At 42.8% G+C, this 23544-nt stretch overlaps 1 protein-coding gene across 8 annotated transcripts; it reads left to right on the forward strand.

Moving 5' to 3' along the window:
- Positions 1 to 4962: 4962 nt before the first annotated feature.
- On the forward strand, positions 4963 to 23188 carry LOC110507743 (RUN domain-containing protein 3B). Of its 8 annotated transcripts, none has more exons than XR_005040320.1 (12): positions 4964 to 6359; positions 7181 to 7242; positions 16385 to 16462; positions 16583 to 16716; positions 17116 to 17201; positions 17317 to 17406; positions 17498 to 17578; positions 17718 to 17898; positions 18235 to 18392; positions 20900 to 21003; positions 21092 to 22671; positions 22744 to 23188. XR_005040320.1 is itself a non-coding variant. In XM_036967173.1 (11 exons), the coding sequence occupies exons 1-11, from the start codon at positions 6256 to 6258 to the stop codon at positions 21235 to 21237; spliced, it is 1221 nt and encodes a 406-aa protein (XP_036823068.1). In that variant the 5' UTR covers positions 4963 to 6255; the 3' UTR covers positions 21238 to 23188. The 8 variants fall into 8 exon arrangements, 6 of the variants coding, with proteins under 6 accessions (XP_036823068.1, XP_036823070.1, XP_021443656.2 ...); XR_005040319.1 differs by having other exon boundaries at positions 22762 to 23188; XM_036967173.1 differs by having other exon boundaries at positions 4963 to 6359; positions 20900 to 21005; positions 21097 to 23188.
- The last annotated feature ends 356 nt before the right edge of the window (positions 23189 to 23544 follow it).

The raw sequence follows: 23544 nt of genomic DNA on the forward strand, positions 1-23544 counted from the left end.
AGATAGCATTTGGATGATCCAGAAGAAGATTGGGAGAATGTCATATGGTCAGATGAAACCAAAATATAACTTTTTGGTAAAAACTCAACTTGTCGTGTTTGGAGGACAAAGAATGCTGAGTTGCATCCAAAGAACACCATACCTACTGTGAAGCATGGGGGTGGAAACATCATGCTTTGGGGCTGTTTTTCTGCAAAGGGACCAGGACGACTGATCCTTGTAAAGCAGGGGTGTCAAAGTCAAATGGACGGAGGGCCAAATAAAAAAATCAGCTACAAGACGAGGGCCGGACTGTTCGAATGTTCATTGAAAAATTTTTAAATGACGCATATAGTCTAGTGAACCTAATTGAACCTACTGAAAACCTAACAAATATATTACAATATGATCAGATAAATAAAGCAATATTTTCTTATGGCTCTGTCAGTAATCTTTAATTTTCAACAGACACAAAAGACAAATTTCCTTTATATAAATATCCCCATAACATGAACATTAAATGAAAGAAACCGGTATTCAAGGCACCATCAGTAGACTATATTTTCTATTTTAGCAAAAGTGGGCTAAATTTACTTCAAAGAAAAAACAATAATAGCAATTTTCTATTATCCACTCAACTGAAATATTTTTAAAATATAATTGGATTGAAATACAAAAAAATAAAGTGCAAAAATCTATTAATCAAAAACAACACTTTGTTTAAGGAGAAGTAACATGCAGTGAAAACAAATATTAAATTTTAACTTTTAAACTTGAACTGAGTAAAAACTCTAAATATGTGATTGCACAGTAATGTTCACTTGTTTGAGGTTGAGGGTGATACTTGGTGGTGTCCCATCTTTTCCACAAGTTCATCAATGTTCGGGGTAAGGCTCTGAGCTGAAGAAATCCTCAGAATTGAGTGGAGGTGTTCAGCAGTAAGTCGACTTCTGTGTGATGTTTTGTTCAGGTTCATCAAAGAAAACAGTTGTTCACACAGGTATGTGCTGCCAAACATAGACAACGTTTGAGCAGCCTGGATGCGCAGCTGGGGCATTGTGCCGGGGAGGAAACGGGCGAACTCCGCAGCACCCACTGCCGCATATTTTGCCCTCAGTGCATCATTGCATTGGAGGTCAATCAACTCCATTTGGAGGTTTGGTGGTGAGCTTTCCACGTCAACAGCAAATGGGTTACCGAGCAGTTCCAACCTGCTTTTTTGTGCTTCAAAGTCAGCAAATCGGCGTCGAAAGTCAGCGGCAAGCATACCTATTTTATCAGCCAACTGTGTGCTCGGGAACGCACTGGTAGAGAGCTTCTCTTTCATGGTCTGGCAGCTGGGAAAGTGGCTCAAATTTTCTTTCCGCATCTGCGTCTCCCACAGAGTCAGTTTGGTTTTAAATGCCTTCACTGTACTGTACATATCAGAGATGACACGATCCCGACCCTGCAGCTGCAAGTTTATTGCATTCAGATGACTCGTAATGTCACACAGAAAAGCCATTTCACACAGAAACATTTCGTCTCGGAGTTGTGTTGTGTCTTTCCCTTTGCTGTCCAAGAACAGACAAATCTCCTCACGAAGCTCGAAACATCTTTGAAGCACCTTTCCCTGGCTTAGCCATCGCACCTCTGTGTGATAAGGCAAATCACCATGCTCCGTTTCTAACTCCGTCAGAAATGCCTTGAACTGGCGGTGATTCAAACCTTTGGCTCTGATAAAGTTAACTGTGCGCGTGATGATGCTCATTACATGCTCCATTTTCAAGGCTTTACCGCACAACGCTTCCTGGTGTATGATACAATGATAAGCTGTCAGCTCACCTGTCGCGTTTTCCTCTTGCATCTTTTCCCGTATCTTCGCCACCAGTCCGCTCCTGTGTCCACACATCGCAGGTGCTCCGTCGGTTGTCAAACCCACGAGTTTTTCCCAAGGCAGCTCCATCTCATTTACACATCTTGACACCTCTTCATACAAATCATGCCCCGTAGTTGTGCCATGCATAGGACGTAAAGCCAAAAACTCCTCTGTCACGCTTAGGTTGGAGTCCACTCCGCGGATGAAAATTGACAACTGGGCAATGTCAGAAATGTCGGTGCTCTCATCCACAGCCAAGGAATATGCAATAAAATCTTTTCCCTTTTTCACAAGCTGCTCTTTTAGATTGATGGACAACTGGTCTACTCTCTCGGCAATGGTGTTTCTGCTCAGACTCACATTTAAAAAGAGTTGCCTTTTTTCTGGGCAAACTTCGTCACAAACTTTAATCATGCAGTTTTTGATGAAATCCCCCTCCGTAAATGGCCGGGCTGATTTAGCGATCTCTTCTGCCAAAATAAAACTGGCCTTGACAGCAGCCTGGCCTTGTGATTTGGCTTTTTTGAACAGAGCCTGTCGAGATTTGAGGCCTCGTTTTAATTCCTCTGCCTTTTGTAGCCTTTGTTCCATGTCCATATTCTTGTTTTTGTCCGCGTGTTTCGTTTCATAATGTCGTCTCAGATTATACTCTTTCAGTACCGCCACACTTTCTCCACACAGAAGACACACAGGTTTTCCAGCTACCTTCGTGAACATATACTCCGACTCCCACCTTGTTTGAAACCCCCGGTTCTCAGTATCCACCTTCCGTTTTGCCATTTTTGATGGGTATCTGAAAGTTAATTTTACTGTGATGCTGACGACTGCTGTGCCAATAAATATTGAAATGAAGCAGCCTACTGCTCGGTGCGTCACCTTTGCATTGTGGGAAATGTAGTATTGGTGCGTGTAAAAGATCTGCGGGCTGCCGGCTTGCTGCGGGCCGGTTCTAATAATAAATCAAGATCATCCCAGGGGCCGTAAAAAACCTTCTTGCGGGCCGGATGTGGCCCGCGGGCCTTGACTCTGACATATGTGTTGTAAAGGAAAGAATGAATGGGGCCATGTATCGTGAGATTTTGAGTGAAAACCTCCTTCCATCAGCAAGGGCATTGAAGATGAAACGTGGCTGGGTCTTTCAGCATGACAATGATCCCAAACACACCGCCCGGGCAACGAAGGAGTGGCTTCGTAAGAAGCATTTCAAGGTCCTGGAGTGGCCTAGCCAGTCTCCAGATCTCAACCCCATAGAAAATCTTTGGAGGGAGTTGAAAGTCCGTGTTGCCCAGCAACAGCCCCAAAACATCACTGCTCCAGAGGACATCTGCATGGAGGAATGGGCCAAAATACCAGCAACAGTGTGTGAAAACCTTGTGAAGAATTACAGAAAAAGTTTGACCTCTGTCTTTGCCAACAAAGGGTATATAACAAAGAGATACACTTTTGTTATTGACCAAATACTTATTTTCCACCATAATTTGCAAATAAATTAATAAAAAATCCTACAATGTGATTTTCTGGATTTTTTTCTCATTTTGTCTGTCATAGTTGAAGTGTACCTATGATGAAAATTACAGGCCTCTCTCATCTTTTTAAGTGGGAGAACTTGCACAATTGGTGGCTGACTAAATACTTTTTTGCCCACTGTATATGTATGTATTTTCTTTTGGGGGGGATTTTAGTTTTTGGTCTAAAAATGACTAAAATCACCAGGAATTCAGCACAAAATGAGTTTGATTTAGGTCATCTGTTCACCTCATATTCCCATGAATAAAAATAGACATATGTGATTGTGTCTCAATGTAATCAAGGTATGAAATGATTGTTATTTCCCAATACAATGGTATAAAATGATTGTTATTTTCAAATACAATCTAATTTTGGTCGTAGTTGTGGACAATTTGCAGTGTACAAATGATTATAATTATGTTCCAGCCCCCTGACCATCCACTCCAACAAAGATCAGGCCGCGGCTGAATCTAGTTGGCTACCCCTGCAGTAAGGGCACCTCTCGTTTAGTTAGAAAATAGTTTAACCCCCGAGATGAGGCATCTTGTTTCCTCAGAGAAAAAAGTGAAAACACAAAACACATCAAAACAGTTTTGATTGGTCTGTCTCAGTAGAGTTTTGATTGGTCTGTTTCAGTAGAGTTTTGATTGATCTGTTTCAGTAGTTTTGATTGGTTTGTCTCATTAGAGTTTTGATCGGTCTGTCTCAGTAGAGTTGTTGTCTTGGGGTAGATAATTAGTCCATTGCATTTCATCAGTAGCCCAAAAACACTTTTTTCGATATCCATGAATCCCCTTAAACCTGGGGTGTCAAACTCATTCCATGGAGGGCCTAGCATCTGCTGCCTTTTCCTTTCAATTAACACCTAGACAACCAGGTGAGGGGAGTTCTTTGCTAATTACTGACTTTAATCAAGTTCAAAGGAGTGAAAACCCACAGACACTCAGCCTCCATGGAATGAGTTCGACACATGTGCCTTAAACTCACCAAATGCCCCTGTGAATCTCCTCTGCTATAAACACCATACTGACTATTCCCACTGAGCGTGTGTCAGATCAGTGTCCAAGGCACTTCAGGAAAGGGGAGGAAGGATTCAGGTATTGGAACAGCTGCAGCTCACTCCATGGCCACTGGAGGTCCCCATCTACCTGAAAACTGACATTCCTAACATTTCTATTTTTACACACCAGATAGGTGTGGTTTTACTGGGTCAGCAATAGTAGTACAGCACCCTTCGGGGAAATTAGGGTTAAGTGCCTTCCTCAAGGGCAGAGCAACAGATTTCACCTTGTCAGCTCAGGTAGTTGAACCAGCAACCTTTTAGTTACTGGCCCACCACTCTAACCACCACCTGCCACCCTATCATCATATCATAACAGAGAACACAGTTCGAACACGTTCAATGTGGCCTGTGGCCTGATTAAATTAACATAAAAAACCTTGCTTTGCTTTCTGTTTATTGTTGCAGCACCATTTCAGCTAGTCAAATTACTGTACATATAAATAGCTTATATTTGGCGAATACAGATTATTCTCATTCGGAACATCATCAATATACACTGCTCAAAAAAATAAAGGGAACACTTAAACAACACAATGTTACTCCAAGTCAATCAAACTTCTGTGAAATCAAACCGTCCACTTAGGAAGCAACACTGATTGACAATACATTTCACATGCTGTTGTGCAAATGGAATAGACAACAGGTGGAAATTATAGGCAATTAGCAAGACACTCCCAATAAAGGAGTAGTTCTGCAGGTGGCAACCACAGACCACTTCTCAGTTCCTATGCTTCCTGGCTGATGTTTTGGTCACTTTCGCAAATAGCGCTAGTAGCAGAGATCCAGATTCAGCACCATGGATAGCGGCCATCGGAACCACCCACGATCTGACATTTGAGAACCACAAGACTGGACAGCGGCTGATACCTCCTGGTGATCCTGTTGGAGTCATGTCCAACCTGGTCACCAGGAAGGATCAGCCAGTCATGAAAAATAAAATGTACTACTTCAATATGGAGATATCCTCAATGGCGCTGCCCATGCTGCCACAGACACTATAATGGCACTGATACAAAGATGAGTCCTGAATCTATCTCTATGATTATTCTTCAAGTGATTCTCCCAGCTGCCATTGACGTTGCTCCAGCTTCAGCCAGCCACTGTCCACAGTCTTGAAGTTGGAACTCCCACCAAGTTGACAACATTAAAATGGCCCTCAATGGCGCTGCCCATGCTGATATAGCCTTTTGGCTACTAGAGTCCTCTTTCATTCTCTATGAAATAATAGGCAACTGGGCCTGTACAGGAAGTAGCCAAAACCTAAACGAACTCTCTTGTTTCAGCTAGCCTGGGTGTCTATTTCTACTCTCTTGTGAACTCTAAATGCCATAACTCCTTATTGAATTGGCATGCCAAGTGTTGGCTTAACAATGACAGCACTGGAGTTGACATGAGCACAAACCAATCTGGTACCAGGGTATGTTTGGTGTGAAATATTTTCATTAAACCTTTTAGATGGGTGCAGATGTAGGAGAGAATAAAGTACTTTTTTATACTATTGGGATGCACACATAGAAAGTCTCTTCGTCTCCCAAGACCATCGAGGTTACCATCGGTAGCCTAATTCGCTCTAAACAGGAATTTAAACCGCTCAGACTTCCCAGCACTTGGTTTGGGCGTTTTAGCACAACCCCGTGACTGTTTCTCTCCCAAATTACTGGGTGATTTCTGTTCATCCATATCCCTCTTGCCCTATATGTTGACTTTCAACAAACGAGCGAGCGTGCTGGAGTGACGCGGATAGAGCCCGCGGGCGGTGGCGTACACTGTTGAACCCAACCTGCTGATTTAAAAGAAACAGGGACAGCAAATACTGGGCACATACACTGGGGAGATACGACTAACTATGGCGAGGATGGCGTCACGTAGCCTGGGGCTGCATGTAGCTCACAAACAGGACGCTGCCAGAAGCGGAGCTGTGGAGAGGAGGAATCTACTGACTGTCTGCAGGTAAAAGAATGCTCGGCTTGATTGTGTTAATTTACTAATTGGTGAGATGATTAATGACCACATTCTCACGCGACTGGTGATTGTGTGTGGATGCTGTTGAAGACGGTAGGGTAATTGGTGATAGGTTATATTTCTAAATGGCGCACATAACCGACCAGCGGTTGTCTTGCTTCAGTGGCATTGCGTTTACATTACAGTATTGATGGTGTTATATCGACATGAACTGTAGCCTATAACGCCGCACTACATCATTAGGGTTCTCTAATGGTCACACATACACACCCGCCGCCGCCTATGAGCCTTAATCATTTATGGAATCACAGTTACCTTCATTAATTAGGTGCCCAACTCAATACCGGTATTGTCTATAGATTTCACATGAACGAAGGTAATTCAGCACACAGCTATGAATTGGCACGGAACTGTGTGATGACTCAATTTATTAATCTGAAGTCTCATGCTCTTCGAACAGTATAAATAATAATAGTTTGGTGGGTGCTTATTTGTCCTATTTCACATGTACAAGTGTGTATTATACGAAAGTGTGTGTGTTTTAGATGTCGTTCTCTGTGGATAACATCATGCTGTTGAACGCCCTATCAAGTATAGCTCCATCAGACCCAGCCGTATGCCCCCTGTGGTTCTAGTGAAGAGAGAGATTTGGTAGATGAGATATATGCTACATAATCCCACTCAATCAGTAGCCACATGAGCCCCTTTTTTCTGCTCCCACACATGACTACTGGTGCATCACCATTAAAGATCACTGCTATCAGAAAGAAGGGAGTGGGCATTGTATTATCTGTCCCCTCTGTCCCCAGGGCTGCGGTTTATTTTCATGGCGAGGTGGTGTATCTCATCTCCAAGCCATGGTTGGTGACAGGTGAGGAAACCACAACCGAAGATTTATCAGGCTATGTTTTCCCATTTCTGGGGTGGCTTTTCACAACCTGTGTCAGAGTATTCTCCAGGAATGTCACTTTTCTAAATCATTTCATGTGCAGTTCTTGTGATATTAGTTAGTTGGTTTGGTGAACTATGCTCACGTGGTGAGTAACCTTGCCTGATTCCCGAAGACTCATGTTAGCTCACTAAGCTAATGCCTAGGCTTTCTCAGTGTGCTAAGTCGAGTGCTTGGGACTATAAGGTTCTACTTGCATTTTGTCCAGACTGAGTTATTGACAGCCCTGTTCTGTTCAATGTTCTCTACATATACAGTAGTCTAAATACACAAATTCATGTTGCAATTCAAGTGTAACAGAATACAAGATAAAAATCGCTGACACCTTTCAAACCAATGAGGGGTTGGAACTTTAAAGCAAATTATCTAGAACCTTATAGTCCCAAGCTCTCAAACTCTTAGTTGATGTATGCAGAGCACTTGGGTTCAATATACGTTAGTTTATAGTGAGCAACTGCTCTAAACTTAATAATCGCTTTGGGTCATCAGGACCGACTCTGCCTAAACCAATGATCGGAATAATGAAAATATAAATCCTGTGGAATGAGTTCAGATCCAATCAAACACTGCTGCAGAACATGAATAGATACAGTTTATTGGTTTCATTGATTTAATATGCAGACAAGGCTGTGAAGTTCCTCTGTGTCCTCATCACTAAGGAATTATCATTGTCCACAGACACCAATACAGTCGTGCATCACCACTTGGTGTGGCAACTGCTTGACGTCCAACCGGAAGGCGCTAGGTTAGTGTGTAAGGCCCAGTTCATCCCTGGGGCTGGGCTCCCTGCCCTCTAGACCCTCTATACCAGGCAGTGTCTGCGGAAGGCCTTAAAAATGGTCAGACTCCAGCCACCCAAGTCATAGACTGTTCTCTCTGCTAACGCATGGCAAGTGGTACCAACAGAACCCTGAACAGCTGCTAACTCAAAGCCATAAGACCACTAAATAGTTGGTCTGGGTAGCTATTGGTAAACTATTTAACTATCTGCATTGACCCTTTTTACACTAACTATGCTGCTGCTACTGTTATTTATCCTGTTGCCTAGTTACTTTACTCCTACCTATATCTACATATGGAACTCCATTACCTCGTACCCCTGGACATGGATTCAGTACTGCTACCCCGTGTATATCGCCAAGTTATCCTTACTCATTGTGGATTTATTCCACGTGTTATCTTTTTCCAAAAAAATTCTCTCTGCATTGTTAAGGGCCCGTCAGTAAGCATTTCACTGTTAGTTTACACCTGTTGTTTACAAAGCATGTGACAATTATTTTTGAATGTCATCTACCATGCTCTGGGAACTGTCATTTCTAATCACTGATGGGGTGGGGGGAGATGTATAAGGACAACCGTAACCGTTTTAGGTCTGAACTTGTTGATCAGGATTCAGTGGTACACAGGGTAGACGAGCACTCATTTAAGTTCTCCTGAGACCTCTGAGCACCTGTGTCTACATGCCATCAGATCTATGTGTGCCTAAATGCCTTCTTAGAAGTGGAGTAGTAGGCCACTAAAAGCTTCTGGTCTGCCTTCGGTGGCCTTTCTCAATAGCAAGGCAATGCTCACTGAGTCTACATAGTCAAAGCTTTGCTTAAGTTTGGGTCGGTCACAGTGGTCAGGTATTCTGCCACTGTGTACTCTCTGTTTAGGGCCAAATAGCATTCTAGTTTGGTCTTTTTTTGGTTAATTACTTGACACATTGGAAATAATTCTCTTTTTGTTTTCTCGTGATTTGGTTGGTTCTAATTGTGTTGCTGTCGTGGGGCTCTGTGGGGTCTGTTTGTGAACAGAGCCCCAGGACCAGCTTGCTTAGGGGACTCTTCTCCAGGTTCATCTCTGTAGGTGATGGCTTTGTTATGGAAGGTTTGGGAATTGCTTCATTTTAGGTGGTCTCTTTTCTGGATTTTGATAATTAGCTGGTATCGGCCTAGTTCTGCTGTGCATGCATTATTAAGTGTTTTTTTTAATGCTGTACACTGAGGAAATATTTGCAGAGTCTCAATTTGGTGTTTACCCCATTTTGTGAATTCTTGGTTTGTGAGCAGACCAAGACTTCACAATCATAAAGGGCAATTGGTTCAATAACTGATTCAAGTATTTTTAGCCAGATCCTAATTGGTGTGTCGAATTTTGTTCCTTTTGATGGCATAAAGGCCCTTCTTGCCTTGTCGCTCAGCTCGTTCACAGATTTGTGGCAGTTACCTGTGGCGCTGATCTTTAGGCCAAGGTATGTATCATTTTGTGTGCAAATGGGTGTTTAGATGGAATTGGTATTTGTGGTCCTGGCGACTGGACCTTTTTTGGAACACTTTTTGTCTTACTGAGACTTACTGTCAGGGCCCAGGTCTGACAGAATCTGTGCAGAAGATCTAGGTGGTGCTGTAGGCCCTCCTTAGTTGGTGAGCAGAAGCATCAGATCATCAGCAAACAGTAGACATTTGACTTCATATTCTAGTAGGGTGAGGCTGGGTGCTGCAGACTGTTCTAGTGCCCAATTAATTTATATTAATATACACTGCTCAAAAAAATAAAGGGAACACTAAAATAACACATCCTAGATCTGAATGAATGAAATATTTTTATGAAATACTTTTTTCTGTACATAGTTGAATGTGCTGACAACAAAATCACACAAATTATCAATGGAAATCAAATTGATCAACCCATGGAGGTCTGGATTTGGAGTCACACTCCAAATTAAAGTGGAAAACCACACATGATGTCCCAGATGTGCTCAATTGGATTCGGGTCTGGGGAACGGGCGGGCCAGTCCATAGCATCAATGCCTTCCTCTTGCAGGAACTGCTGACACACTCCAGCCACATGAGGTCTTGCATTAGGAGGATCCCAGGGCCAACCGCACCAGCATTTGGTCTCACAAGGGGTCTGAGGATCTCATCTCGGTACCTAATGGCAGTCAGGCTACCTCTGGCGAGCACATGGAGGGCTGTGTGGCCCCCCAAAGAAATGCCACTCCACACCATGACTGACCCACCGCCAAACCGGTCATGCTGGAGGATGTTGCAGGCAGCAGAACGTTCTCCACGGCGTCTCGACTGTCACGTCTGTCACATGTGCTCAGTGTGAACCTGCTTTCATCTGTGAAGAGCACAGGGCGCCAGTGGCGAATTGGCCAATCTTGGTGTTCTCTGGCAAATGCCAAACGTCCTGCACGGTGTTGGGCTGTAAGCACAACCCCCACCTGTGGAAGTCGGGCCCTCATACCACCCTCATGGAGTCTGTTTCTGACCGTTTGAGCAGACACATGCACATTTGTGGCCTGCTGGAGGTCATTTTGCAGGGATCTGGCAGTGCTCCTCCTGGTCCTCCTTGCACAAAGGCGGAGGTAGCGGTCCTGCTGTTGGGTTGTTGCCCTCCTACGGCCTCCTCCACGTCTCCTGATGTACCGGCCTGTCTCCTGGTAGCGCCTCCATGCTCTGGACACTACGCTGACAGACACAGCAAACATTCTTGCCACAGCTCGCATTGATGTGCCATCCTGGATGAGCTGCACTACCTGAGCCACTTTTGTGGGTTGTAGACTCATGCTACCACAAGAGTGAAAGCACCACCAGCATTCAAAAGTGACCAAAACATCAGCCAGGAAGCATAGGAACTGAGAAGTGGTCTGGTCAACACCTGCAGAACCACTCCTTTATTTGGGGTGTCTTGCTAATTTTCTATAATTTCCACCTGTTGTCTATTCCATTTGCACAACAGCATGTGCAATTTATTGTCAATCAGTGTTGCTTCCTAAGTGGACAGTTTGATTTCACAGAAGTGTGATTGACTTGGAGTTACATTGTGTTGTTTAAGTGTTCCCTTTATTTTTTTGCGCTGTGTGTGTGTATATATATGAGGTCGACCGATTATGATTTTTCCATGCCGATATTTATTTATTTATTTATTTATTTATTTATTTATTTATTTGTAATGACAATTACAACAATACTGAATGAACACTTATTTTAACTTAATATACTGTAATACATCAATAAAATAAATGTAGCCTCAAGTAAATAATGAAACATGTTCAATTTGGTTTAAATAATGCAAAAACAAAGTGTTGGAAGTAAAAGTGCAATATGTGCCATGTACATTTTTTTTTTAAAAAAGCTAACGTTTAAGTGCCTTGCTCAGAACATGAGAACATATGAAAGCTGGTGGTTCCTTTTAACATGAGTCTTCAATATTCCCAGGTAAGAAGTTTTAGGTTGTAGTTATTATAGGACTATTTCTCTCTATACCATTTGTATTTCATTAACCTTTGACTATTGGATGTTCTTATATGCACTTTAGTTTTGCCAGTGTAACAGTATAGCTTCCGTCCCTCTCCTCGCTCCTCCCTGGGCACCAGCAACACAACGACAATTAGCACATGCTAACTAGCTAGCCATTTCACTTCGGTTACATGAGTTATCTCGGGAGTTGATAGGCTTGAAGTCATAAACAGCGCAATGCTTGACGCACAACGAAGAGCTGCTGGCAAAACGCACGAAAGTGCTGTTTGAATGAATGTTTACATGCCTGCTTCTGCCTACCACCGCTCAGTCAGATACTTAGATACTTGTATGCTCAGTCAGATTATATGCAATGCAGGACACGCTAGATAATATCTAGTAATATCATCAACCCTGTGTAGTTAACTAGTGATTATGATTGTTTTTTTTATAAGATAAGTTTAATGCTAGCTAGCAACTTACCTTGGCTTACTGCATTCTCGTAACAGGCAGTCTCCTTGTGGAGTGCAACGAGAGAGGCAGGTCGTTATTGCGTTGGACTTGTTAACTAGAAGGTTGCAAGATTGGATCCCCCGAGCTGACAAGGTGGCAATCTGTCGTTCTGCCCCTGAATAAGGCAGTTAACCCACTGTTCCTAGGCCGTCATTGAAAATAAGAATTTGTTCTTAACTGACTTCCTAGTTAAATAAAGGTATATAATAAAAAAAAAAAAAACGGCAAATCGGCGCCCAAAAATACCGATTTCCGATTGCTATGAAAACTTGAATTCGGCCCTAATTTTACATACACTATGTTGACTGTGCCTTTAAACAGCTTGGAAAATTCCAGAAAATCATGTCATGGCTTTAGAAACTTCTGATAGACTTCAATTAGTCAATTGGAGGTGTACCTGTGGATGTATTTCAAGGCCTACCTTCAAACTCAGTGCATCTTTGCTTGACATCATGAGGAAATCAGCCAAGACCTCAGAAAAAGAATTGTAGACTTCCACAAGTCTGGTTCATCCTTGGGAGCAGTTTCCAAATACCTGGAGGTACCACGTGTACTATTGTTTGTACAGATGAACAAGTATAAACGCCATGGGACCACGCAGCCGTTGTACCGCTCATGATGGAAATGTGTTCTGTCTTCTAGAGATGAACGTACTTTGGTGCGAAAAGTGCAAATCAATCCCAAAACAACAACAAATGACCTTGTGAAGCTGCTGGAGGAAGCAGGTACAGAAGTATCTACAGTGGCCTCCACAATTACTGGCAATGCACAAACAATACTTAAAAAAATATAAACAATATAATTATAGAGAAACTCAAAATACCAACATGTGAGAAATACTGTACTTTATTAATGTTTCAATGGAACCAACAAAAATCATAATTATTTAATACAAAATAAATGTAACCAAAATCAAGGTTTCATCATTTTTGGCACTCATTTAGTACTTAGTGCAACCACCTCTGGCAAGGATAACAGTATGGAGTCTTTTCCTGTAATGTTTGACAAGGTTAAGGAACACATTTGAAGGGATTTTGGACCATTCCTCTATGCAGATTCTTCATATTCTTCATATTATTGGGTTTGCATCAACTGCTCTCTTCCACTCAGCCCACAGGTTTTCGATTGGATTGAGGTCGACTGAGATGGCCATGGCAGAACATTGATTTTGTTGTCACAGAACCATTTCTGTGTGGATCTTGAGGTATGTTTCGGGTCATTGTCTTGTTGGAAAGTCCACCTACGGCCCAAGTCCCAACCTTCTGGCAGAGGCAACCAGATTGCCAGCCAAAATTGCCTGATACTTCGTGGAATTCATCATGCCATCAATCTTAACCAGTGCCACTAGACCTCTGGAATTAAAACCGCCCCAAAACATCACTGACCCCTTCCATATTTCACCGTGGGTATGAGGTGCCTCTCCTTGTATGCATCTCTGTTTCGACGTCAAACGGTGCCGATGCTGTATCTGACCAAAACGTTCCATTTTGGTCTCATCTGACCAGAGCACCTTCTTCCAGTCATAATTTAAATTACTTTTGGCAAACTTCAAGCTTCTGTGTCTTGGGGTCAGAAAGGGCTTTCTTCTGGCAACCCTTCCAAAGAGCCTGTGGTTGTGGAGGTGGCTTCTGATGGTGCTTTTTGAAACCCCAAGACGCCACCAAGGCCTGCAATTCTTTCACAGTGATTCTTGGGGATTTTATTGCTTCTTTTATCATCCTCAAATGCATTTGCGTCCTCGACCTGTGAGATTTTCAACTGTGCCATATCTTTTGAATTTAAGAATTGCCCTGACAGTGCTCAGTGGTATATTCAATAGTTTGTGGATCTTGTAGCCATTACCAGATACATGAAGGTCTACAACCATTTGTCTCTTTTGAACTGCCAGTTCTTTTGTCTTCATGGTGTTGGATGACAGCGGGATATTGCATGTGTTACCTCATTTTTATACCCTAGGGAAACAGGAAGTGATGTAATGGCTCAATATAGCTCCTTAAGACTTAGATAAACTTAAATAAGTGGAATTTAATTTGGTTTAATTTTTGGTAGATGTTATTTTCAATCTTTAAGGGTGCCATTAATTGTGAAACCTTGATTTGGAGGACATTGATTTTTCATTGAAACATTAATAAAGTACAATATTTCTCACATGTTGGTATTTTGAGTATCTCTAATTATATTGTTTATATTTAAGAATTGTTGGTGCGTTACCAGTCAGGGGTGCCAGTCATTTTGGAGCCCACTGTATATCCACAGTAAAACGAGACCTATATCGATACAACCTGAAAGGCCGCTCCGCAAGGAAGAAGCCACTGCTTCCAAACTGCCATTAAAAAAGCCAGACTACAGTTTGCAACTGCACATGGGGACGTATTTTTTGGAGAAATGTCCTCTGGTCTGACTGTTTGGCCATCATGACCATCGTTATGTTTGGAGGTTAAAAGGGGAGGCTTGCAAGCCGACGAACACCATCTCAACTGAAGCACGGGGGCAGCTTCATGTTGTGGGGGTGCTTTGCTGCTGGAGGGACTTGTGCACTTAACAAAATAGATGGCATCATGAGGAAGGAAAACTCTGGATATATTGAAGCAACATCTCAAGACATCAGTCAGGAAGTTAAAGCTTGGTCACAAATGGGTCTTCCAAATGGACAATGACCCCAAGCATACTTCCAAAGATGTGGCAAAATTGCTTAAGGACAACAAAGTCAAGGTATTGGAGTGGCCATCACAAAGCCCTGACCTCAATCCTATGGAAAATGTGTGGGTAGAACTGAAAAAGCGTGTGCGAGCAAGGAGGCCCACAAACCTGACTCGGATACACCAGCTATGTCAGGAGGAATGGGCCAAATTTCACCCAACTTATTGTGGGAAACTTGTGGAAGGCTACCCACGTTTGACCCAAGTTAAATAATTTAAAGGCAATGCTACCAAATACTAATTGGGTGTATGTAAACTTCTGACCCAACTGGGAATGTGATGAAAGAAATAAAAGCTGAAATAAATCATTCTCTCTACTATTATTCTGACATTTCACATTCTTAAAATAAAGTGATGATCCTAAGTCAGGGAATTTTTACTCTGATTTAAATGTCAGGAATTGTGAAAACGAGTTTAAATGTATTTGGCTACGGTGTATGTAAACTTCCGACTTCAACTGTATATATCTGTGAGACTCGGTTAAGGTAAGTGATAAAGTAGTCTAGGGATAAGCTATAGCTGCACCTAACGTAGGAGTCCCCTTGAAGCCTACCATTGACTATGTACATACCATACCCAGCGTGCAACAAAGCTGCAGGAATTGTGACCTGTTTTTGTTGTGCCTAGGGGGGTATATGGGGGAGGGAATTATATATTTTATTTAACTAAGCAAGTCAGTTAAGAACAAATTCTTATTTACAATGACGGCCAAACTCGGATGACGCTGGACCTAGTTGTGTGCTGCCCTATGGGGCTCCCAATCACGGATCCAAACCAGGTACTGCAGTGACACCTCTTGCACTGACATGGAGTGTCTTAGACCTCTGCGCCACTCGGGAATGCTGTCACCTCCAGGTAGATGTTTGTCCCCCTGTGTTGCTGAGGTGTCCGGTTCTGGCATTTAGGTCGCCACAGACTAGTACATGTCCCTATCCCTGGAAATGATAGATTTCCCCCTGCGGGATGTCGAAGCTGTCTTCATTAAAGTATGGGGATTCTAGTGGGGGAATTTGGTATGTCTTCCTGTGTATGTAATGGAACAAACTGAAACCTTATTGCCTGTCCTGTTTAGATAAAGCTTTGTCTGCCCAGTCACCCCACTGCCACTTAACCTGCTACTGTGTGTCTGCAGTACAAGCCCCACCACACAGAGATGACTGTTACATCTTTGTCTGACCAACATGGAAATGAGGCCATTTAAGACTACTGAGATGCATCCCTGTATTCCAGAATCCACACAGTCATTTCCTGTGTTTGCTTCATTGCATTAAATCTCCTCGGTGCTTAATAACCTAGACACTAGTTAGAGTATCTCTGGTCAGGAGCCCTATCATTGTTGTCATGCCCCACAATCTGACCTCTGGGCAATCTACCTATATGCGTATGACAGTGATTTAAAAAAATATATTTTTTGGTATATTGTCAACGCTCCACTGATAGTGTGCAGTAGAGATTGGGTTTCCTAAAGCCTATAAATCTGTTCAGTCAGAAGATCTCCTCTCCCTAGAGTCACATTTAACAGCATGTCAGAGAGAAACGCACTGATCCGGTTGGAAATCAGTGCAGACTCAGTTAAGTGTGTGTACAGGTTTTCAGTGAAGACGTTGATTGACCGCTCCTGTTTAGACACGATAGACGACTCCTCTCCAGAGTTCACCAACTTCGTCTCCATCCTGGAACAGATTCTCAGTCACAGACTCAAAGGTAGAGTAACACACCATTACATGCTTAAAGCCCTTCTCATCTGGACCACTGCTGGGTTTTGGAGTCAATATGCCACCTATAAATGTAGCTCTCTCGCTCGCTTGCTCTCGCTCCTCCCAGGTCAGACTACGTGGTTTGGTTATGAGACTCATCGTAGTTTCTGGGATTATGTAAAAGCAGCCTGCAGTAAAGTCTCTCCCAGCTGCATCCACAGCATTGAGAGCATGGAGAATGTCCGCTCCTCCAGAGCTAAGGTGTGTGTGTGTCTGCACGAGAGAGAGGTTGCTGGTTACGCTGGAAAGCCTTGAGCCATGGACCTTAATGATAACATCAATATTCCCACAGATCTAAAACACACAACTGTCTCAGCCTTTTCTGATGAAATTACACACAGAACAAAAGACAGCTTTGTTCAGAAGCTTTAAACAATGAATACTGTAGTGTTGTCCAAGAGAACGCCACAGCTCCGGCACACACGCACACACGTACGCACCCATGCATGCACACTTGCGTGCAGGTGCACAAACTCAATCAGCTGACTGTTGCTAAGTAGGAAGGGCAGCATGTATTTGTATGATAATGATGTCTGTTTTAAAGAGCTACTATGCAGGTCTGATGTATAATGGAAACTTAAGGACTGTGTGTGTCCACAGGGTCGGGCGTGGATCAGGCTGGTGCTGATGGAGAAGAGGCTGTCTGAGTACATCTCCTCCGCCCTGAGGGACTTCAAAACCACCAGGTCTTTCTCTCTGGCACACACACACACAATGGCAATACAAAACACCAGACTGAGTTGAGTGTTGGTTTTAGGTGTTCTGAGGATGGAGCTAGTGTGTGTGTTCTATGTTGTGTAGGAAATGGTATGAGGATGGGGCCATCATGCTAGGTGAGGAGGCGGGGCTGCTAGCAGATACACTCATCGGTCTCAACACCATTGACTTCAGGTACTCGTATATTATTTATAGTGTTGCTGAGTCATAGCTCAGGTTATACAGTAAAGGTCTCAATTAAAGTGTGTTTTCCTCTGGTGGTTAGCTTCTGTCTGAAAGGGGAGGGGCTGAATGGAAGCTGCCCAGCGGTGATTGACTATATGCCTTATCTGAAGTCGTTTCAGAGGTATGTGGGAGTCAATCTTTTAGTCCTTTACCTGCTATTATGTACCCCCCCCCCCCCCCCCCTCCTGTATGTGCTCTATAAATTGAACTCCTACCCCCTCTGTAGTACCCTCTGAAGTGTGCCCTTTCCCCCTGTGTAGAGAGAACAGCATCAGCAGTGACGAGGAGGAGTTGAGGACCCTGGGGAGCAGCGGCAGCGAGAACATCACCCCTGAAAAGATGGCCGCCAGCACTGCGGAGGCCATCTTAACTGAGCAGAGCAGCTGGGTCTGCAGGTGTAAACGACTCGAGCAGAAATACCGCATGGCACTGGAACAGAAGGTAACGTCCCAGTGTGTGTATTGTATGTGTGTGTTGCAGAACACTGTATTGCACCATAGAATGCAGGTGTATTTGTGCATGAGACACTGAGACTGAGGTGTCTGTGGAATAATTGGAAAGTTAGAAATCAAAATGTCAGGCTAACTCAGTGCTCTGAGGAAATGTGCTCTCTTGAGGAAATGGAAACGCACACAGCTTGATATCATTCATTCCATCCTCACCAGAGAACAAATCTATAGTGCCTCCTTTACCAAAACAAAAATCTTCCCTTGTTTATCTGTTTTGCTACTGCAAAAAATGTAATAATGCAACAACTCACGCGTGTGTGTGCGCCAGTGTTATCTGGAAGAGATGGTTCATCTGAGAGAGGCCCAGCTGTCTCAAATGATTCCTCAGAACAAAGCTCTTCAGCAGAGACTAACAGACACACACCTCTCACACACACTGGAGAAGGAACAACTAGAATACATCGTGCTGGAGCTCCAGGACCAACTGTGAGTTTGTGTATCTGTGAGTGGGTGGAATGACCAGCTGTGAGTGTGACATTTTAACCACAGCGAGAGGGCCAGGGAATGCAGGAGTAGTGCACACAGCTATGTCTTACTATACTTGTAAGGACTTCTTGGGGACCAACAACCTTAACTCCTAAACCTAACCACTAACCCTAATTCTAACCTTAACCCTAAAGACTAAAATGGTTATTTTCACAAGTGAGGACCTGCAAAATGTCCCTACTTTTCTGAGGACTTATACTTACAGGTATAGGAAAGTGTGTGTGTGTGACACAAGGTTATTTGAAGTTCAGTTCGTTTTCTGATCCACTTTTCCTTTTAATTTAGTTTATTTTATGAAGAAAAATATATATATATATATATATTTTTTTTTGTTTTAGTGTTAGGGACAGAATGCCACTATGGGCCAGTAATACATAAGGTGATGGGTCAGGTCATAGGTTAACCTCTACGTGATCGGTGTGTATAATGCCATGTTAATACCATGTTATTGTTTGAGGAGAGTGCCCAATTATGAACTTGAAAATGTGTTAATAAACCAAATAGGCACATTTGGGCAGTCTTGAACAGATATGCAATGGTTCATTGGAACTGTCTAAAACGTTGCACATGCACTGCTGCCATCTAGTGGCCAAAATCTAAATTGCGCCTGGGCTGGAATAATACATTATGGTCTTTCTCTTGCCTTTCAGAGATGGTTAAAAAAAAAATGTTTTTTTTCTGTATTATCTTTTACCAGATGTGTGTTTATTCTCCTACATAATTTCCACATTTCCACAAACTTCAAAGTGTTTCCTTTCAAATGGTTTCAAGAATATGCATATCCTTGCTACAGGCAGATTTGGGTATGTCATTTTGGGTGAAAATTGGGGGGGGGGGGGGGATCTGATCCTTATGAGGTTTTTAAGTTAGGTTTAAAAGTAGACTCGGTAAGATGATGTAGATGCCCCCGTGTACACAGTAGTATTGGAGCGTGAGGCTTAACTTCTCTGTTTTGGTCCCGTAGCTACCATGTTGCATCGTGCAAATCTCAGAGCGGACCACTTTTGTCAAGCCTTTCAAAATGTGTTGCATTGTGGGAGAAAAATGGTCTGACTTGCACCTACATGTCAACTGCTTGAACATTACAAAAATGTGATCAAAGGTCGTTGACTGCAAGTTTCTGCTCTTCACCAACTTAATTCTGGAGCCATCGCCTGTATTGTGGGAAGCTCTATTGCCAACCAATCATCAGGGTTGTTTTGTTTGACCCACGCGAACGTGACCAAAGACATGACTGAAACGGGAACCATATAAATAAATGTGCTCTGAGCCTCTCTCTCACTAATTGATAGGATTTCAGTTTGAGTGTGATTTGGGAAATAGATGTTTATTTAGACATTATAAAGAAAACATTTTCTAAACGATGGCAACACTGCCATGTTGATCTGAGCCTTGCTGTTGGAAAACCACAACTTTGGGCTGTCACAGATGCATCTCCCCTGACTTCACTCCTCCACTTTTGCCTGCAGTCGGATGCTTTCGGCCTTACCACTCAAACGCCCCCAATATCTGCGGTGCTGCTCATGGCGTCGTCATCTTGCTGAATCTACCTTTAAATATTAATGTGGCCTGCCAGATTCAGAAGCTTGATAATTCTATTTTATTTGAGTTCATTTTGGAGTCAAATATAGTTTGAGGATAGTTTTAGTTTTTCAAAACAGATTTGTTCGTTTTATTTCAGTTTATAGTTTTTTTCATAATTTGTTTGTTTACTGTAATAACCTTGGTGTGATGACTTGGCCTGCGTGAATCATCAGAGGAGATGGTGTGATGACTTGGCCTGGGTGAATCATCAGAGGAGATGGTGTGATCAATTTCACCTCTTCCTTTCCACCTTCTGATCAATATTTTAATTTGGGTTGTGAGGATTTCCTTAGCTTTCCAAATGCTGGTGTTGAAACTGCAGTCATCTCTCAAACAACAATCAGTCAGAGGTATGGATTTACAGACACAACATAGGGAGGTAAAGGTAGAGAGAAGGTGAGGAGAGATTACAGAGAGACTGGGGTACGTAGCATATTTTGGGACAGAATGTTCCAGGAACACAATAGGAGTAGCTAGTGTCTTGACAGTATAGGTTTGTGTGCGTGTATATTTCATCCTGCTGAAGGATGGCGCTGAAGAACCATGACTTGAGGTCCAGACAAGAACTGACTGCACATCTGACCAATCAGTGGCCTTCACCCGGTGCCATGGATACCAATGCTGTTGCCTTGGATACCATGCTGTACAGGAATAGGGTGGGGCAGTGGGAGGAGTATGTAAACAGGGATACATTCCTATTCCACAACTTCCTCACTTACACGCCATATATTTATATACTGTACCTGTGAGAAGTTCTGTGAAAAAAATATGAATTTTAACATTCCAAATGGTTATTCCAATGTAGCCATCACACTACTTAGATGCATCCAGAGAGTCCACTCTAATGTCTCTGTGTTCTACAGGAAGAATTTCCAGAGTCTAGAGCAGCTGTCCCAGACCTCTCTGGAGCCCTCACACACACTCAACCTGGACACTAGACCAGCCAGCTCACACTGGCACCACCATGGTGTGTGTGTGCATTTCTGTGCTCTCCCCCACTACCAATAAATAATAATAATTTTCTGCATGTGTTAACCCCCTCTTCTGCTCCCCAGGGAAGGAGGACATCCCCTCTCTGATAGGTCTGTGTGGGTCTCTGCAGTCAGTAGCCAGCAATAAGTCCCTGGCCAGCCTGAAGTCCAGTGAGTGTCTAGCCAGCCCCACCACAGAGATGACCAGTCCTGACCTCACCCCATCCTAGAACCAGAGACCAAGAGATCCAGCACATGGTTTGGAGAAAGAGAGCCAGATTTGGATCCTGCAATTGGAACTTAGCCTTTTTGAATAACATTCCACCCCATCCCCTCCTAAACCCAGAGATCTAACTTCGTCCCCAGGCTCAATTGATGGATTTACCAGGGATGCAACACAGGTCGTAGAATCATACAACTGTGCATAGAGATTTATTTATTGGGATTTCTATGACTAAATCACATGGAATCTGGATCCATGAACTCTGAGTTTTAAATAAATATTGAAGGAACTCATGGCTCAAAGCATGGGAGCCGCAGTCAATCATTTGGAATTTACAACCCGGACTGACCCTGGAACCAGCGCTTCAGTAATCAGTCCTTCAATGTAAGCGCAGAGCCGTTGGAAAAAACAGGACTGTATTGACCAGGAGCGACCTCATGTTTATTTAATTGTTTGTTGTATATCTGCACTGATGGGAAAATAACTGCATAGTTGAAAGCCAGTTCCGGGTAGGTATGCTGTAGGTATACTGTTGTCACCTATCTTATGTGTTCAGATCACTGCAGACCAAGGAGAAAGTCACTTGACACTATTGGGATGCAGACCTTTTGTGTCACTTAAAGGACTCCTCATGATGTAAACATGCTCAGCATCCCAGAGATTGACAAAACTTGAGGAATTGCTATCTTTAGGATTTATTTAGGGAGGGGAAAAGAGTGAACGTTAGGGTTTGTTTCTCAAGTGTTAAAGCCTGTAGACTAGTGGTTCTGTTTATGCCTCTTCAACTTGCAGGTGTTGTTGTCCTGTTACCCTGGCAACTTAAGTGAGCTCTACTATAGATGGCCATGGTGGGTCTGTCTCAGCGGCCAAAAAATACACCTCAAAGAATGGACATATTTAGGTATTGTATTCCTGCCAGAGGACTGGACTATCCTCATTATTTATAAGTCTTTAGAGTAATCATGTTGGAAGTGCCTTGAAATATCTAGAGGAGAACACTTGCTTTTGTCTTCTGTTTCTACGGTCAATCCTCTGGTACCTGACTTGTAGCCATAATCATATTATTGATGGCATTGAATGTATCTCATAAACTATCAAAATGAAGTCGCACACTCCATATATAAACTCCGTCATTTATTGGGTATTTACCAACGTTTCGGCTTCACTGTGCCTTCTTCAGGCAGTGATGGCGACACGTTGGTAAATAGCCAATAAATTACTGTGAGTTTATATATGGAGTGTGCGACTTTATTTGCCATTAGTCAGCACCTCCACACAAACACATTGTTCTGGGTGTGCGCCAGCGCAATTTTTTTACATTTATTTTTAAATTGACTGTATCTCATCCACAATCCGTTTTGGATTTAACCACACAGTGTTATCTTTATGCGTCATAAAGGGTTTGTGTTCTCAGGAAATGTTTCCTGTCCAACAGGGTTAGGTTGAACCGTTTGGTTAGGTTGAACCGTTTGGTTAGGTTGAACCGTTTGGTTAGGTTGAACCGTTTGGTTAGGTTGAACCGTTTGGTTAGGTTGAACCGTTTGGTTAGGTTGAACATGATAGTCTGTATTGGGATTGCATGTTCTGTCTGACTGCGTTGATTTATTTTGATCAGAGGCATGTAGGGAAAGTGTTCAGGGTGTGTTCTGTCTGTCACTCTCTCACACACACAAACACAGTTAATTGTATTGCGATATTGCACATTGATTTTATTACTTTGATTTATTTATTTTCTCCTGCTATTTTGAATAAACTACTGTACTAAACAATATATTTAGTCTTGTTTTAAAAAAATTGTATTCTGTACCTGTGTATGTTTAGTACAGTATGTTCATTCCCCGTGTATACACATGGATCTCCATGTTTTACCCCTACCATACCCCTAGCGTTAGAGCGGGATGTAACGGTTAACTCAGCAGGCCCCGGTCCAAAATAAAGTCCCTGACAGTAACATTAAACTGGTGTTTATTGACCTGTTCTGTCACCATAGGGCTCAAATTAAGCACAGTAAATCACAACTTACTCCAGCAGCTACTGAGGAGTAGGAGGAATCTCCAGCCCAGCAACACAGATATTTAAATCCCTGCTCACTAAACAAGACTGATACAAACAGCTGAGAACTAGACTAATATTTTATTTTTAGAAAATGGCTTATAGAGTCCCCCCCACTCTCTCCTTAAGGAGCTGTACTGTCTCACATATCAGTTTACATGGCAATGCACATTTTACTGGCTTCACACACACAGATCTCCCAGATCTTTGTGTATCTGTTCTGTAAGATAGTTTGAGTCCTGTGTCTTCTAACTACAACTGC

The sequence above is a fragment of the Oncorhynchus mykiss genome, chromosome 3 (assembly GCF_013265735.2).
Source record: "Oncorhynchus mykiss isolate Arlee chromosome 3, USDA_OmykA_1.1, whole genome shotgun sequence".
NCBI classification, from domain to species: Eukaryota; Metazoa; Chordata; class Actinopteri; order Salmoniformes; family Salmonidae; genus Oncorhynchus; species Oncorhynchus mykiss.

Bases quoted from the DNA above. Each gene is read 5' to 3' on its own strand.
- LOC110507743 (XM_036967173.1), top strand. From the start codon at position 6,256: ATGGCGAGGATGGCGTCACGTAGCCTGGGGCTGCATGTAGCTCACAAA. The intron at 6,360-7,180 runs GTAAAAGAATGC...CTCTGTCCCCAG, and splicing joins AATCTACTGACTGTCTGCAG to GGCTGCGGTTTATTTTCATG. The intron at 7,243-16,384 runs GTGAGGAAACCA...GCTCCTGTTTAG, and splicing joins CAAGCCATGGTTGGTGACAG to ACACGATAGACGACTCCTCT.